Source organism: Musca vetustissima, unplaced genomic scaffold (assembly GCF_032173495.1).
Source record: "Musca vetustissima isolate MV318-11 ecotype Yass unplaced genomic scaffold, APGP_CSIRO_Mvet_v1 utg166293, whole genome shotgun sequence".
Taxonomy (NCBI): Eukaryota; Metazoa; Arthropoda; class Insecta; order Diptera; family Muscidae; genus Musca; species Musca vetustissima.
This window is the reverse complement of record NW_026884079.1, coordinates 1-13,472: the sequence shown is the minus strand read 5'-3', so window position 1 is coordinate 13,472 and position 13,472 is coordinate 1. Positions and strand designations below refer to the sequence as shown.

Here is a 13,472-nt window from a genome sequence, read left to right as displayed (position 1 = left end):
TGAGTTCTTATTGGGTAGCAAATCTTTCCACTGAAAATTATAAATATGGGTCCATATTTTCGGATAGCCCCCATATAAGGGTACCCCCAATTTTGAGGTATTTTGGGGGGTTTGATCGCATTTTTCGACCGAATTCGCTGAAATTCGGTACTTTGAGTTCTTATTGGGTAGCAAATCTCTATACGAAAAATTATAAAAATAGGTCAATTTTTTCGGGTAGCCCCCATATAGGGTACCCCCCAATTTTCGGTATTTTAGGGATCTTGAGCGCGGTTTTCAACCAAATTCGCTGAAATTTGGTACATTGGGTTTTTATAGGGTACCAAATTTCCCCACTAAAAATTATAAATATAGGTCCACTTTTTCCGGTAGCCCCCATATAAGGGTACCCCCAAATTTTCGCTATTTTCGAGGGTATATTATTTATATTAAAATAGTTATGCAATCTGTTCCGCGTTTTGGGGTGGTTCTAAGACTCTGTTGTAATCATATCACCTGCGGAGGATATCGAGATTAAAAACTAGAACGTAAGGTTCAATAATGAACTATATATGAACTATAACCCGTATTTAGACCTAGCCCCTGTGTGGGAGGTACCAGAAGGAGTGGACCGATATTCCCCATCTTCAAACTTGAAGTAAGTTTGGAAGAAATTATAAGATGGCCAAAGTTTGGATGAAATCAAAATTTTCTGAAACAAATTTGGTCCAAAGAAACATGGGGTCTAGAACCATTTTAACCGTGTAACAGTGTATACACCCTCATTATCCATTAAAAATTTCTGAAATTTGTTTTATAGTTTACATTGTGTTTTACATAACTGGTATGTGGAAATGTCGATATATGTTCACTTTTTTATTTTCCCTATATTTTCATTTTAAGTACCTGTCAGTATATCTATGGTGGAGGGTATCCAAAGTTCGGCCCGGCCGAACTTAACGCTTTTTCACTTGTTATTTCTTAGTTTTCAATGACAAATCTAGGCATTTGTAAATGTCGTCTCTATAGAGAGAGATATAGAGATGAAAAAAAAAAAACCAGAGATTGAGTGAGATAAGAGGGAGGGCATAATTTATGAGCTTAAGATACAATCAGTATTTACAAAATGAGATATTTTTTTTTTCTTTTCATTTCATTGTTGATATGGATGATGTTACGGCTTAATTACGATGAAAGTTTTGACCATAAGGTAGATGTTTATGTATGTATTTATTACGTGTGGGTGTGTGTGTGATTAGGTTTTTCTTTCGCTTAGAGTTTATTTCTTTTACTTTATTTAAAAAATAAAATTGTATACATTATTATGTGTGTGTGAGTTTTGGTTTCTTTTTTGATATCTTTGTTTTGGCATAGGATATGTTTTGGTTTACATTATTTTTTCTCTTTTGTTGTTGTTGTTGCTTTATATGAAGATGAAGAAAAATCCACAACATAAAAATGGAAATGTATTAGAGGTTTTTATTTTTTTACTTTGATGTAAAATAATATTCATTTGAGTTTTGTAATTTTGTTGTTTTTTTTTATATACACAAAGTTCTTCTTTCAGAATTATGTTAAGTATTTTCAAATATATTATTATTATTTTTCTAGCGTTGTTTCCTTATATTTTGTTCTCTTTACAATTGTTTTTGGGAAATATTCACTCATGTCTTTGATAACTTTTAAAAAGTTTCATTACAATTTTGTTCATATTTTGTATTGGAATTATGCTATCTCACGCTTTTTTTTTGTTTGGTATGTGAAATATTATTGGGAAATTGTTTTAGATTTTTTTTTGCAATTGGATATAAATTAAATAGACATAGTTATCCGAGATATATATAGGGAAATGTCAAAATCCTATTCCATATTCAAGAATTTATGCAGTTGCCAAACTATAGATCCGTAGCAATTATTTACATTCCTTAGATCAAATAAGTGACCTGTGGCTGTATTTCAATTTCATATCGATAGACGGGCATGTATAAATCGACTCAGAAAGTGATGCATATTCTCAAAAGGAACCATGTAGCACAATGTGGTAAACACTATAAAAAGCTGGTGTAGGAACTTAAAATACCGAAAATTAAACCAGTAAGGAAAGTAGTAAAGTCGGACTGGGCCGACTATATGATACCCTTCACCACTTTGGGTACATATGTATCCGAAAAGACGCCGCCTTTTTGAAGGAATTTTGACATGAAATTCAACGAACTTAAATATGTGATTTTTATGTCTTTCTGGAACCTATCCTAACTTTCGTTTCATTTGGTCAAGTTTAGAATTCTTTGCGCACAGTGGGACAGATTTGTGTAAATCGATTTAAAGCAAACTTGACGCAAACTTAATTTCAATACGTTGTGTCAATCGGCCTAGCTGTGGATCTTTAATGCACAATTTACTTAAAATCGGACGAAAATATATAGGAGGTGTACACATCATTCTAGACTTAATTCAATACGCTATGCCAAAATTCGTGCAAATCGAATGATTTTCAGAGACTCTGGTCCACCATTTACCTAAAATCGGATAAAACTATGTATGGGAGCTATATCTAAATCTGAATCGATTTTCACGAAACTTAGCACACATCATTCTAGACCTAATTCAGTAGGCTATACAAAATTTCGTGCAAATCGAAAGATATATAGGGACTTTGGTGCACCATTTACCTAAAATCGGGCGAAACTATATATGGGAGCTATATCTAAATCTGAACCGATTTTCACGAAACTTAGCACACATCATTCTAGACCTAATTCAGTAGGCTATACCAAATTTCGTGCAAATCGAAAGATATATAGGGACTTTGGTGCACCATTTACTTAAAATTTACCTTAAATCGGACGAAAATATATATGGGAGCAATATGTAAATCTGGACCGATTTTTCCCAATTTCAATAGGGTTCGTCCTTGGGCCAAACAAATGAACTGTGCCAAATTTCATCCAATTCGGATCATAAATGCGACCTGTACCTTGTTTACAATTTAACATGGACAGGCGGACATGCATAAATCGACTGATTCTATGCATATTCTCAAAAGGAACCATGGGTCTATCTCGATTATTTTTACCTGTTACACACATATGCACAAAGACATATTACCCTGTACCACAGTGTGGTGAAGGAAGCTGATATGCCAAATTATTACCATATCGACGAGAACATTCGTTTAGAAGCTTAATAATACCAAAAATAAGATGGAATATGGGGCTATAACATCAAATGCCAAATCACAGCCACAACAAAGGGGAAAATGAGAGCTATACCAAAACCTATACCGGTATTAATAACTTTTGGAAAGAGGAAATTTGATTTTTTTCTGGTTCACTTGGGGGGTTGTCAAAATCACATTAGAGTCATATACGGCTGGAAAACGTGCCACCAGAAAACATGGTCATTTTTGGTAAGGAGATTTTCTACTCAGTTAGAATACGAAATATAAAATTACAGCCGATTTGTTTGAAACAAATGCCTAAACTCTCTAAAATACCGAATGTACACCAAATACAAATTTCAACAATAGAGATGTTTCCTAAAAAAATAAAACTTCAAAACGTGGACCAGTAGATGGCTAAATCGTCTTAGAATTCCATACTTTGTAGGGTGCAAACTGACAATTTCGGGCACTGAATAACCCCCAATACTATCGTGGACTACGGACTAAAAACATGTTAAAAGGCTTTATGTTCGGCCGGGCTGAACTTTGGATACCCTCTACCAGAGGTGTACTGATAGTAGCTTGAAATGAAAATATAGGGAACATATCAAAATGTGGACATATAATGACAATTCTACCAATCGATTTTTATAAACTATAATGTACTCTAAAAATAAATTTCAGAAAGTTTTAATAGTGATTTTTCATAAAATCACAAAACCCCAAAACGAGGACCGATATTGATATCGCATTTTTGGGGCGGAGGTTGTGTATTAAATCCTCAAAATACAGCAAATAAAGGTCAAATAGGTTATTCTCCAACTTGACGTTCTAGATGTTTATCTCCTCCAAAGGTGGAATAATTACAACAGATGGCTAATTAATTCCATACTTTGTAGGGTATAAACTGACAATTTCGAGTATAGAATATCTCCCCCGCCATGGTGGAATGCGGTGACAACTCCAAAACGCGAAACAAATCAGTTAAATCTATTAATATAAAGAAGGGGATTATATGGGGACTACCTCCAAAAGGGGGTGAATAAAAACAATTTTTGAGATGGAGTTTTGTTACCAATTACGACTACAAAATCCGAAGTTACAGTATAACCCTAAATATACCGTAAATTAGGAGTACCGTTATATGGGGGCTACCGGAAAAAGTGCACCTATATTTATAATTTTTGGTAGAAAGATTTGGTACCCAAAAAGAATTTATTTTCTAAATTCCATCGAATTCGGTTGAAAACGCGCTTAAGAACCCCAAAATACCGAAAATGGCGACTAATATTTACAGTTTTTGGTGGAGACATTTGGTACCTAATTCAAATCCAATGTGCTGAATTTCAGAAACTCGGTTTAAAACGCGCTATAGATCCCCAAAATGCCGAAAATTGAGGCTGTGCCTAAACGTAAATCGATATAGCGAACCTGACCTGCCTGCAGACAAAAGACAACCCTTTGCAAAATTCCAGCATCCTATCTCAATTCATTCAGAAGATAGCGTGATTACAATAGACGGACAGACAAAAGGGCATGACAAGAATGTACATACTTTATAGGGTCGGAAATGAAAATATCGAAAATTGGGAGGAACCGTTGTATTGGTGCTACCCGAAAAATTCATGTATATTTATAATTTTCAGTGGAGAAATTTGGTATCATATAAGAACCCAATGTACCAAATTTAATCAAATTCGATTGAAAAACGTGCCCAAAAACCCCTTATATATTGAATATTAGTGGGTACCCATATGTGGGGACAATGCCTGAACGTGGAACGTTCATATTCGAACTTGACCTGCTCGAAGACAAAATACTGACAGGAAAATGTTGGCGATCTATCTCAATACGTTTATATGCTAGAGTGATTACAATAGAAAGACGGATATGCTTAAATCGAAATTATTATTATCGATGAGTTACAAACGGATAAACTAAATTAATATACCCTTTATACTATGGTGTGGGGTGTAAAAGACAAAAGAGTATATTGGTGTACTGATATCTACGATAATTAAACCCCAAACTTTTTCTCAAAAGATCATTTAAGGGTAGTGTAAAAAATATATTCCACGGCTGCATATGTTTATGTTCCTAGCACAGTTATCTTACCAGAGCTTATGTAAGGTGATATTTCGTTCTTTAAAGCAGGCAATTTACATTGACACATTCCACATTTAACAGTTCCACCTGTCTGCCAGACCGATCCTAACGTCGAGAAGTCATTACATGCCAAGTCATGGCTGTATGGCGGAATATCCATTAAATTAACGATTTATCAGTTTTACCAAGAGCTATAAAAATATTTTCAAACTAAAAATGCATGAAATCTTCATTAGAATCGATAGTACGGTCCCATAAGTGTCTTCCCTTTTCATACCGATTTGCTTATCCCATCTTGATCAAATGCGAAGAGATACGCCTGTTTATATAAGCATTATATAAGCATAGCCAGTCAGACTCATTTATAGCGTGGCGCGGAAGAAACATATGTGACAACCTAATCTTTTCTAAATATTGAGCGCAACAGAGCCTTAAATGGGCCATTCTCTCGGTTCACATTCTTTCCAACATTTCGGTCGATATATTATTAACCAGTGAGCGGAGCAGTATAGTCGGACGGGGCCCACCATATGATACCCTACACAACTTCCACAAAAATCTAACTTTCTGTGGTACTACATTCTGAGCTTGGGTAATACTTCGCGATATTTGCACCCTCTTGACGACTAGAGGTCAACAAAATTATTATTACTAATATTCAGTACAGCCCTTCTAATTAGGGGAGACTGGGGCACCTTCGGCACTTTTTTTTAGAGCTCTATATCTCAGTACTTATTCAACATATATAAAAACTTTATGGCTGATTATTGTCCTCTGACACTTAAGTATAAAAAATAGTACTAAAAAGATATAAAAAATAGTATTAGTTAAAAAAATTTACAGTTTTGTAAAAAAAGTCAAATTCGCCGAATGTGCCCCAACCCGGGGTAGCTTCGGCATTTGATGGGGCACATTCGGCACCATAGTCATAGCCGGGTAATTGTCATCGCTATCAGTCTGGTTGAAATTCTGATCCTCTAAAGGCTCTATTTGGTTTTAATACGCCACACAATATTTGAATTATAGGACATTATTTTCTAGCGGCGGACGTTTACATCTCAAGGTCGCACACACCATCAAAAATAGAGGTTTTCTATCGCATTTTCGTCAATACAAGCACGTTTGATCTTATATATGCAATTTCGAACCATATTAAAGGATTAGTTTTAAAAACAAACTCAAAAACATTTTAAGGAAATAATATTGCACAATCTGTATATGCCCGAATGTGCCCACTTTAAAAGGCCGAATGTACCCCGAATGTACTTTTTATAGTTTTTTTTTTCATTTTTTTCGATCAGATTTGTAAAAACATTATATTTTTAAATATTTCTATAATAATACACATCGTAGTTAACCACTTTTTAATAATATTGTCTTAAATATTTAAAAAGTTTTATACACGAAATACTTACGATATGGAATTGAAATATTACAGAAACATCTATAAAAATACAAAAACCCATATATCTAAATAAGCTTATTAGCTAGAAATTTTGTGTCAGTTATTTATTTTGATATTCGATACCTATGTATCGAAACTAGTGATGTACGGTGAGAGCTTCATATCGAAAACGCGATTGCCGAAGGTGCCCCGATGCCGAAGGTGCCCCAGTCTCCCCTACTAGTTCAGATTTCCTTCACCGTGGGTTGTGTTGTGATGTTTGGCTTTCAATTGTGGCCCAAAGATCGACACACAAAATTAAGTTTTCGTTCCACTTCATCCCTATATTATTTTCTGATCATCACCGAAAATTATAGGCGTTGTCCTTGACCATACCTGGATCCTGAAGGAAAATTTCAAAGCTATCAGCGCTATATTTCCGCCTTCTAGTGTAGTAATAGGTTACTAAATAATATATGAATACGTAAGCACCTGTAAATATTTAAGTATAACTCCCACATCTGAGTACGTACGACCATATAATTGGTATCAATTTAAAGGTCAACCACTCCTCTTGGATATACTATCAACTTCTCGGGTCTATGTCCTTCAGGGGCAAATATATAGGCAATAGAATACAAATTTTGTAATTTTTCTCACAAAAGTCAGGGTCCATTTGACCCGCTAAATATTGACAGATCTTTATCAGAACATGCATGCTTATTCTCTGGCCCGATCCCCTTCACCGTGCGGTGTTTGGGCCATAATCGCGGCTTCTGGAGCCACCAGAAAAACCGACAAAAATAAAGTTTTTGGTCCATTTCATCCCCTAAATATTAACCGATCTTTTCCAAAAACAATAGGGGTCTTCATTGGCCAGAAGCCATCCTACATGCAAAATTTCGTGAAGATTGGTCCATAACTGTCACCTGTATCGTGTTTATAATGGACAGACGGATGGACACACATGTATAGATCGACTCAGGTAGTCGAGATGTGAGATCGGTATACTTAAAGGTGGGTCTAGGACGTTACAAACTCTTGGGGCTGCACAAAGCTATAATACCCTGACAACATAGTTGAGCAGGGTATAGAAATAGAAAATATTGGCGATGTTTGGGAAATCGAAATTCTTTATAACCCTATCTGCGGCAGAAGGGTGGGATGTTTAATGACTTAAATGCCATTAAATTATATTATAAAATCGAATTCCTGTTTCTTAATATGAGGGAAATTAAAGAAGAAATTGCTTACCAAAACAAAGCTTTACGTCAAATGACCGATCAGATTCATGTTTGAGTCGATGTGTGAGAATTCTTTCGAATTTCTCTCCACTTGACCAGTTTTGTCGAATATATTTAGAAATATTGGTTGTACACCTCGCATTGAATCCATGAAAATTGGTTTTGAAATATTTCCGCAAAATATTTCACATACCCCATTTCAATTATTTTCCATGTTATTATTTTTTTGTTAATTTCACTTTTCTAATTCAAAAATTGAATTTTTTTACATCATTAATAAGTTTAACAGTAAATTATTTATGCATAACACATTTACATAAAACATTCATAAAAAATGTTAGCATTCACTCAAGTATCCACCCACCCACTAACACACAAACAGACAGACACACTCAAAAATATATACTACGTACCACATTCGTTCTACTCACTCACACACACTCATTCGTTCGTTCATTCATTCAGACGATATTCATTGTATTTAATGAATTTTTAGTTGTTGTTGTATTTTTTCTATTTTAAAGATAAGTTTGTTAGTTATTTTTCTTTTATAATATATAAATGTATATAGTACAAGGACTGATATTTGTTTTTGAGTTAGACGGGTTATTATGAGGATCGAAGTGAGGCGGAAGGTGTTTGGTTAGTGATGTTGATGATGATGGGATGGGACAGGGGGAGTTTTTGCTTTCACTTTAGAATGTCCTTAATTATAATTAACATAGTTATCTGAATACCATGTGTGATGATATTAAATTGTGTGCGACTCGGGAACTTTTGTTATTACAGCTGGGTGTTGTTGTCGGTGGCGGCAGCGACGAGGACGACGACGACGTTGATGGTAGTCGTGGTGGTGATGGCGTTGTTGATGTTCCTGACGCCGTTCTTCTATTCGTCGTGGTTGATTTGCTGTTTGTTCGTAGCCTTGCTGAACTACTTTTTGCTACAACTTCTGGCACTCTCGTTGTTCGCGTTGTTGTTGTTGCTGGTGTCATCATCATAGTTATTGATGTTGTTGCAGTGACAGCATAATAAAGTGACAGCATAATAAGACAGCATAATAAAGTTAGCAAGTAATTAACCGGCATACCATTCAAATGATGTATACTTCCGCCGCTTGAAGCGCCTGTAAAATGGCAAACAAAAAAACAACAACATAAGGCATAAGGTATGGCATATAATAAAGTTGTTCAATGGAAGACAGAGAGGGAGAGAGAAAGAGAAAAAAACTGAAATTGTTGACGTATTGCAAAAAGAAAAAAACCTACTAATAGGAAATGTTCATATGTATATGTGCCCCAGTTATGATGGAGTATTACTGCTCTGATTTATATATTTTTTTGCGTTTCATTATTTTCTTGTTGTTGCACCGATGGCAGAGTGTTTTGTAGAACATTGGAACTGTATACGTACATGCAATTTTTTCTTGCATGTTGAAGTGATAACAGGATTTGTTACAGGAAAAAAAGTTTTACTTTAGCTTGCATGTTTTGTTGTTTTTTACTGATATAGACATCAAGTGAAAGGAGGATTTCATAATGAAGACAAACTAACTAGTTTGTTTATAAGGTCACGCATATTTCCTTTAAAAAATCATCGCCCATATTCTTTAAAACAAACACCCCTATGCTCTTTAAAAACTCCACGCCCATTTTCTTTAGAAAATTCACCCCTATTTTCCCCTATTTACATTAAAAAATCCTCGCCTATTTTCTTTAGAAAATCCATCCACGACTATTTTCTTTTAAAAAATCCACGCTTATTTTCCTTAAAAAAATCTACACATATTTTCTTAAAAAAATCTACACATATTTTCTTAAAAAAATCCACGCCTATTTTCCTTAAAAAATCAACACATATTTTCTTTAGAAAATTCATCCACACATATTTCCTTAAAAAAATCCACGCCTATTTTCCTTAAAAAAATCAACACATATTTCCTTAAAAAAATCCACGCCTATTTTCCTTAAAAAAATCCACGCCTATTTTCCTTAAAAAAATCAACACATATTTTCTTTAAAAAATCCACGCCTATTTTCCTTAAAAAAACCCACACACATTTTCTTTAAAAATCCACGCCTATTTTATTTTAAAAATCCACGCCTATTTTCTTCAAAAAATCCACGCCTATTTTCTTCAAAAAATCCACGCCTATTTTCCTTGAAAAAATCCACACATATTTCCTTAAAAAAATCCACGCCTATTTTCCTTAAAAAATCTACACATACTTTCTTTAAAAAATCCACGCCTATTTTCTTTAAAAAATCCACGCCTATTTTCCTTAAAAAAATCTACAAATATTTTCTTTAAACAAATCCACGCCTATTTTCTTTAAAAAATCCACGCCTATTTTCCTTAAAAAAATCTACAAATATTTTCTTTAAAAAAATCTACACATATTTTCTTTAAAAAAATCCACGCCTATTTTCCTTAAAAAATCTAAAAATATTTTCTTTAAAAAAATGTACACATATTTTCTTTAAAAAATCCACGCATTATGGTCTGAGTCGGCTTAAAAAAATTTTCTTTAAAAAATCCACGCATATTTTCCTTAAAAAAATCTACACATATTTTCTTTAAAAAATCCACGCCTATTTTCCTTAAAAAAATCTATACATATTTTCTTTAAAAAATGCACGCCTATATACCTTGAAAAAATCTACACATATTTTCTTCAAAAAATCCACGCCTCTTTTCCTTAAAAAATCTATTCCAATTTCCTTTAAAACAATCCACGCCAATTTTCTTTAAAAAAAATCCACAGCTATTTTCTTTAAAAAATCCACGTCTATTTTCTTAAAAAAATCCACGCTTATTTTCCATAAAAAATCCACCCCTATTGTCTTAAAAAAATCCACGTATATTTCCCTTAAAAATCCACGCCTATAAATTTTGAAATTTTTAAAAACAAATATTTTTGAAAAATTTTGAAAAACAATTTTCTTTGAAAATCCACGCCTATAAATTTTGAAATTTTTAAAAACAATTTTCTTTGAAAATCCACGCCTATAAATTTTGAAAACAATTTTCTTTGAAAATCCACGCCTATAAATTTTGAAAACAATTTTCTTTGAAAATCCACGCCTATAAATTTTGAAAACATTTTTGAAAACAAATTTCTTTGAAAATCCACGTCTATAAATTTGAAAACAATTATATTTAAAAATCCACGCCCATAAATTTTGAAAACAGCTTTCTTTAAAAATCCACGCCTATAAATTTGAAAAACAGTTTTCTTTAAAAATCCACGCCTATAAATTTGAAAAACAGTTTTCTTTAAAAATCCACGCCTATAAATTTGGTTAAAAAATCTTTAATCTTAAAATCTTAAAGAAAAATCTTTAAAAAAAAACCCACGCCCGTAAACTTGAAAAATATTTCAAACATTTTTTTTAAGAAAGATATTTTATAATGACATATTGAAATAAAGTTCTTAAAAAAAACCCTTTGAAATGTTCAATCAAATATTAATATTTCTATTCATACATACCATGAGCTCTTGATTTAGCCGCCACAGTTTCTCTTGATTCCAGGGCTGGTGCTTTGTGCGGATGATCCGATACAACGCTTGCTTCACGACTTTGAAAATATAGCGAGGATATTTTTGCCACACACTGTAAGTACATTTTAAAAAATATATATATATATTATTTTTGAAATTGAATTTAAAAACATTATCTTTGAAAAAATGTAATCAAAAATTGTTTCTCTACTAACCTTCAATTTCATATCACCATTGCGAAAATGATATGCTCTCACTTTGAATTCCAAACCGAGTGTCGCCTGTTCCAGGCCTTCATTGCCTATCGCTTTGTTACTGTAGAAACGCAAATGTGAACGACTGGCTGGTTCACCATTTATGAGCCAACTAAGATGACAGACAGGCTTCGATGCCGACGATGTACAATTGACACGTACCGTGTCGCCAATTTGATAACGCGCTTGACCGCCTGTAATACGTGGACCACGTATGGGAGTCACTGAAAAGAGAAGATATGTGATAAACGATATTAGCAAAGGATGATGATCATGGTAAGGTCCTTGTGGTGGTCCTTCAAAAAATTTTATTTACAAAATTCTAGCCTGAATTGGGGCTTGGAAAAATATCCTATACGAAATCCGAGGCTACGATGGTCCTTCAAAAATGTACTTTAAAGATCCATGCATTGGTCAAACTATTTGTCGCCCCTGTTGACTCTTTCCACAAAATATTCTTTAACCAGTTAGGAAATTAGTAAAGTCGGACTGGGCCGACTATATGATACCCTTCACCACTTTGGGAATATATTCTACATATGTCTCCTAACAGACGTAACGTGTTTGTTATATATCTATATCTGATCCGATTTCAGAGAGACTTGCCAGAGACTAATTTATATTACTTCAGTACGTTGTGTCAATCGGTCTAGCAACATCATTGTAGACTTAATTCAGTACCCTATACCAAAATTCGCGGAAATCGAAAGATATATATATATATATATACATATATATATATATATATATATATCTAAATCTGAACCGATTTTCACGAAACTTAGCACACGTCATTCTAGACTTAATTCAGTACGCTATGCCAAAATTTGTGCAAATGAAACGATTTCCAGGGACTTTGGTGCACCATTTACCTAAAATCGGGCGAATATATATATGGTAGCTATATCTAAATCTAAACCGATTTTCACGAAACTCTGCACACATCATTCTAGACTTAATTCAGTACGCTATGCCAAATTTCGTGCAAATCGAAAGATATATAGGGACTTTGGTACACAATTTAACTTAAATCGGACGAAGCTATATGTGGGAGCTATATCTGAATATGGACCGATTTTCACGAAACTTGGCAAACGTCACTCTAGGCTTAATTCAGTACGCTATGCCAAATTTCGTGCAAATCGAAAAATATACAGGGCACCATTTACAATAAATCGGACGAAGCTATATATGGGAGCTATACCTAAATCTGGACCGATTTTCAAGAAACTTTCCAGACATCACTCTTGACTCAATCCAGTACGTCATGCCAAATTTCGTGCAAATCGAAAGATATATAGGGCACCATTTACATTAAATCGAACGAAGCTATATATGAGAGCTATACCTAAATCTGGACTGATTTTCACGAAACTTGCCAGACATCACTCTTGGCTCAATTCTGTACGTCATGCCAAATTTCGTGCAAATCGAAAAATATACAGGGCACCATTTACATTAAATCGGACGAAACTATATATGGGAGCTATATCTAAACCTGAACCGATTTTCACGAAACTTGCCAGACATCACTCTTGGCTCAATTCAGTACGTCATGCCAAATTTCGTGCAAATCGAAAGATATATAGGGCACCATTTACATTAAATCGAACGAAGCTATATATGGGAGCTATAACTAAATCTGGACTGATTTTCACGAAACTTGGCAAACATCACTCTTGGCTCAATTCAGTACGTCATGCCAAATTTCGTGCAAATCGAAAGATATATAGGACACCATTTACATTAAATCGAACGAAACTATATATGGAAGCTATATCTAAACCTGGACCGATTTTCACGAAACTTGCCAGACATCACACTTGGCTCAATTCAGTGC

The 13,472-nt window shown here is 34.0% G+C and overlaps 1 protein-coding gene across 1 annotated transcript; it reads right to left on the bottom strand.

Annotated features, from left to right (window-relative positions):
* Nucleotides 1-8,663: 8,663 nt before the first annotated feature.
* LOC133331081 (probable inactive serine/threonine-protein kinase slob2) lies at nucleotides 8,664-11,856 on the bottom strand (the record flags this gene model as incomplete). The annotated part of the gene is made up of 3 exons (XM_061539492.1): nucleotides 8,664-9,002; nucleotides 11,367-11,490; nucleotides 11,594-11,856. Coding segments are annotated over 3 exons (726 nt in total), but the record flags the coding sequence as incomplete, so codon positions are not given.
* Between the last annotated feature and the right edge of the window lie 1,616 nt (nucleotides 11,857-13,472).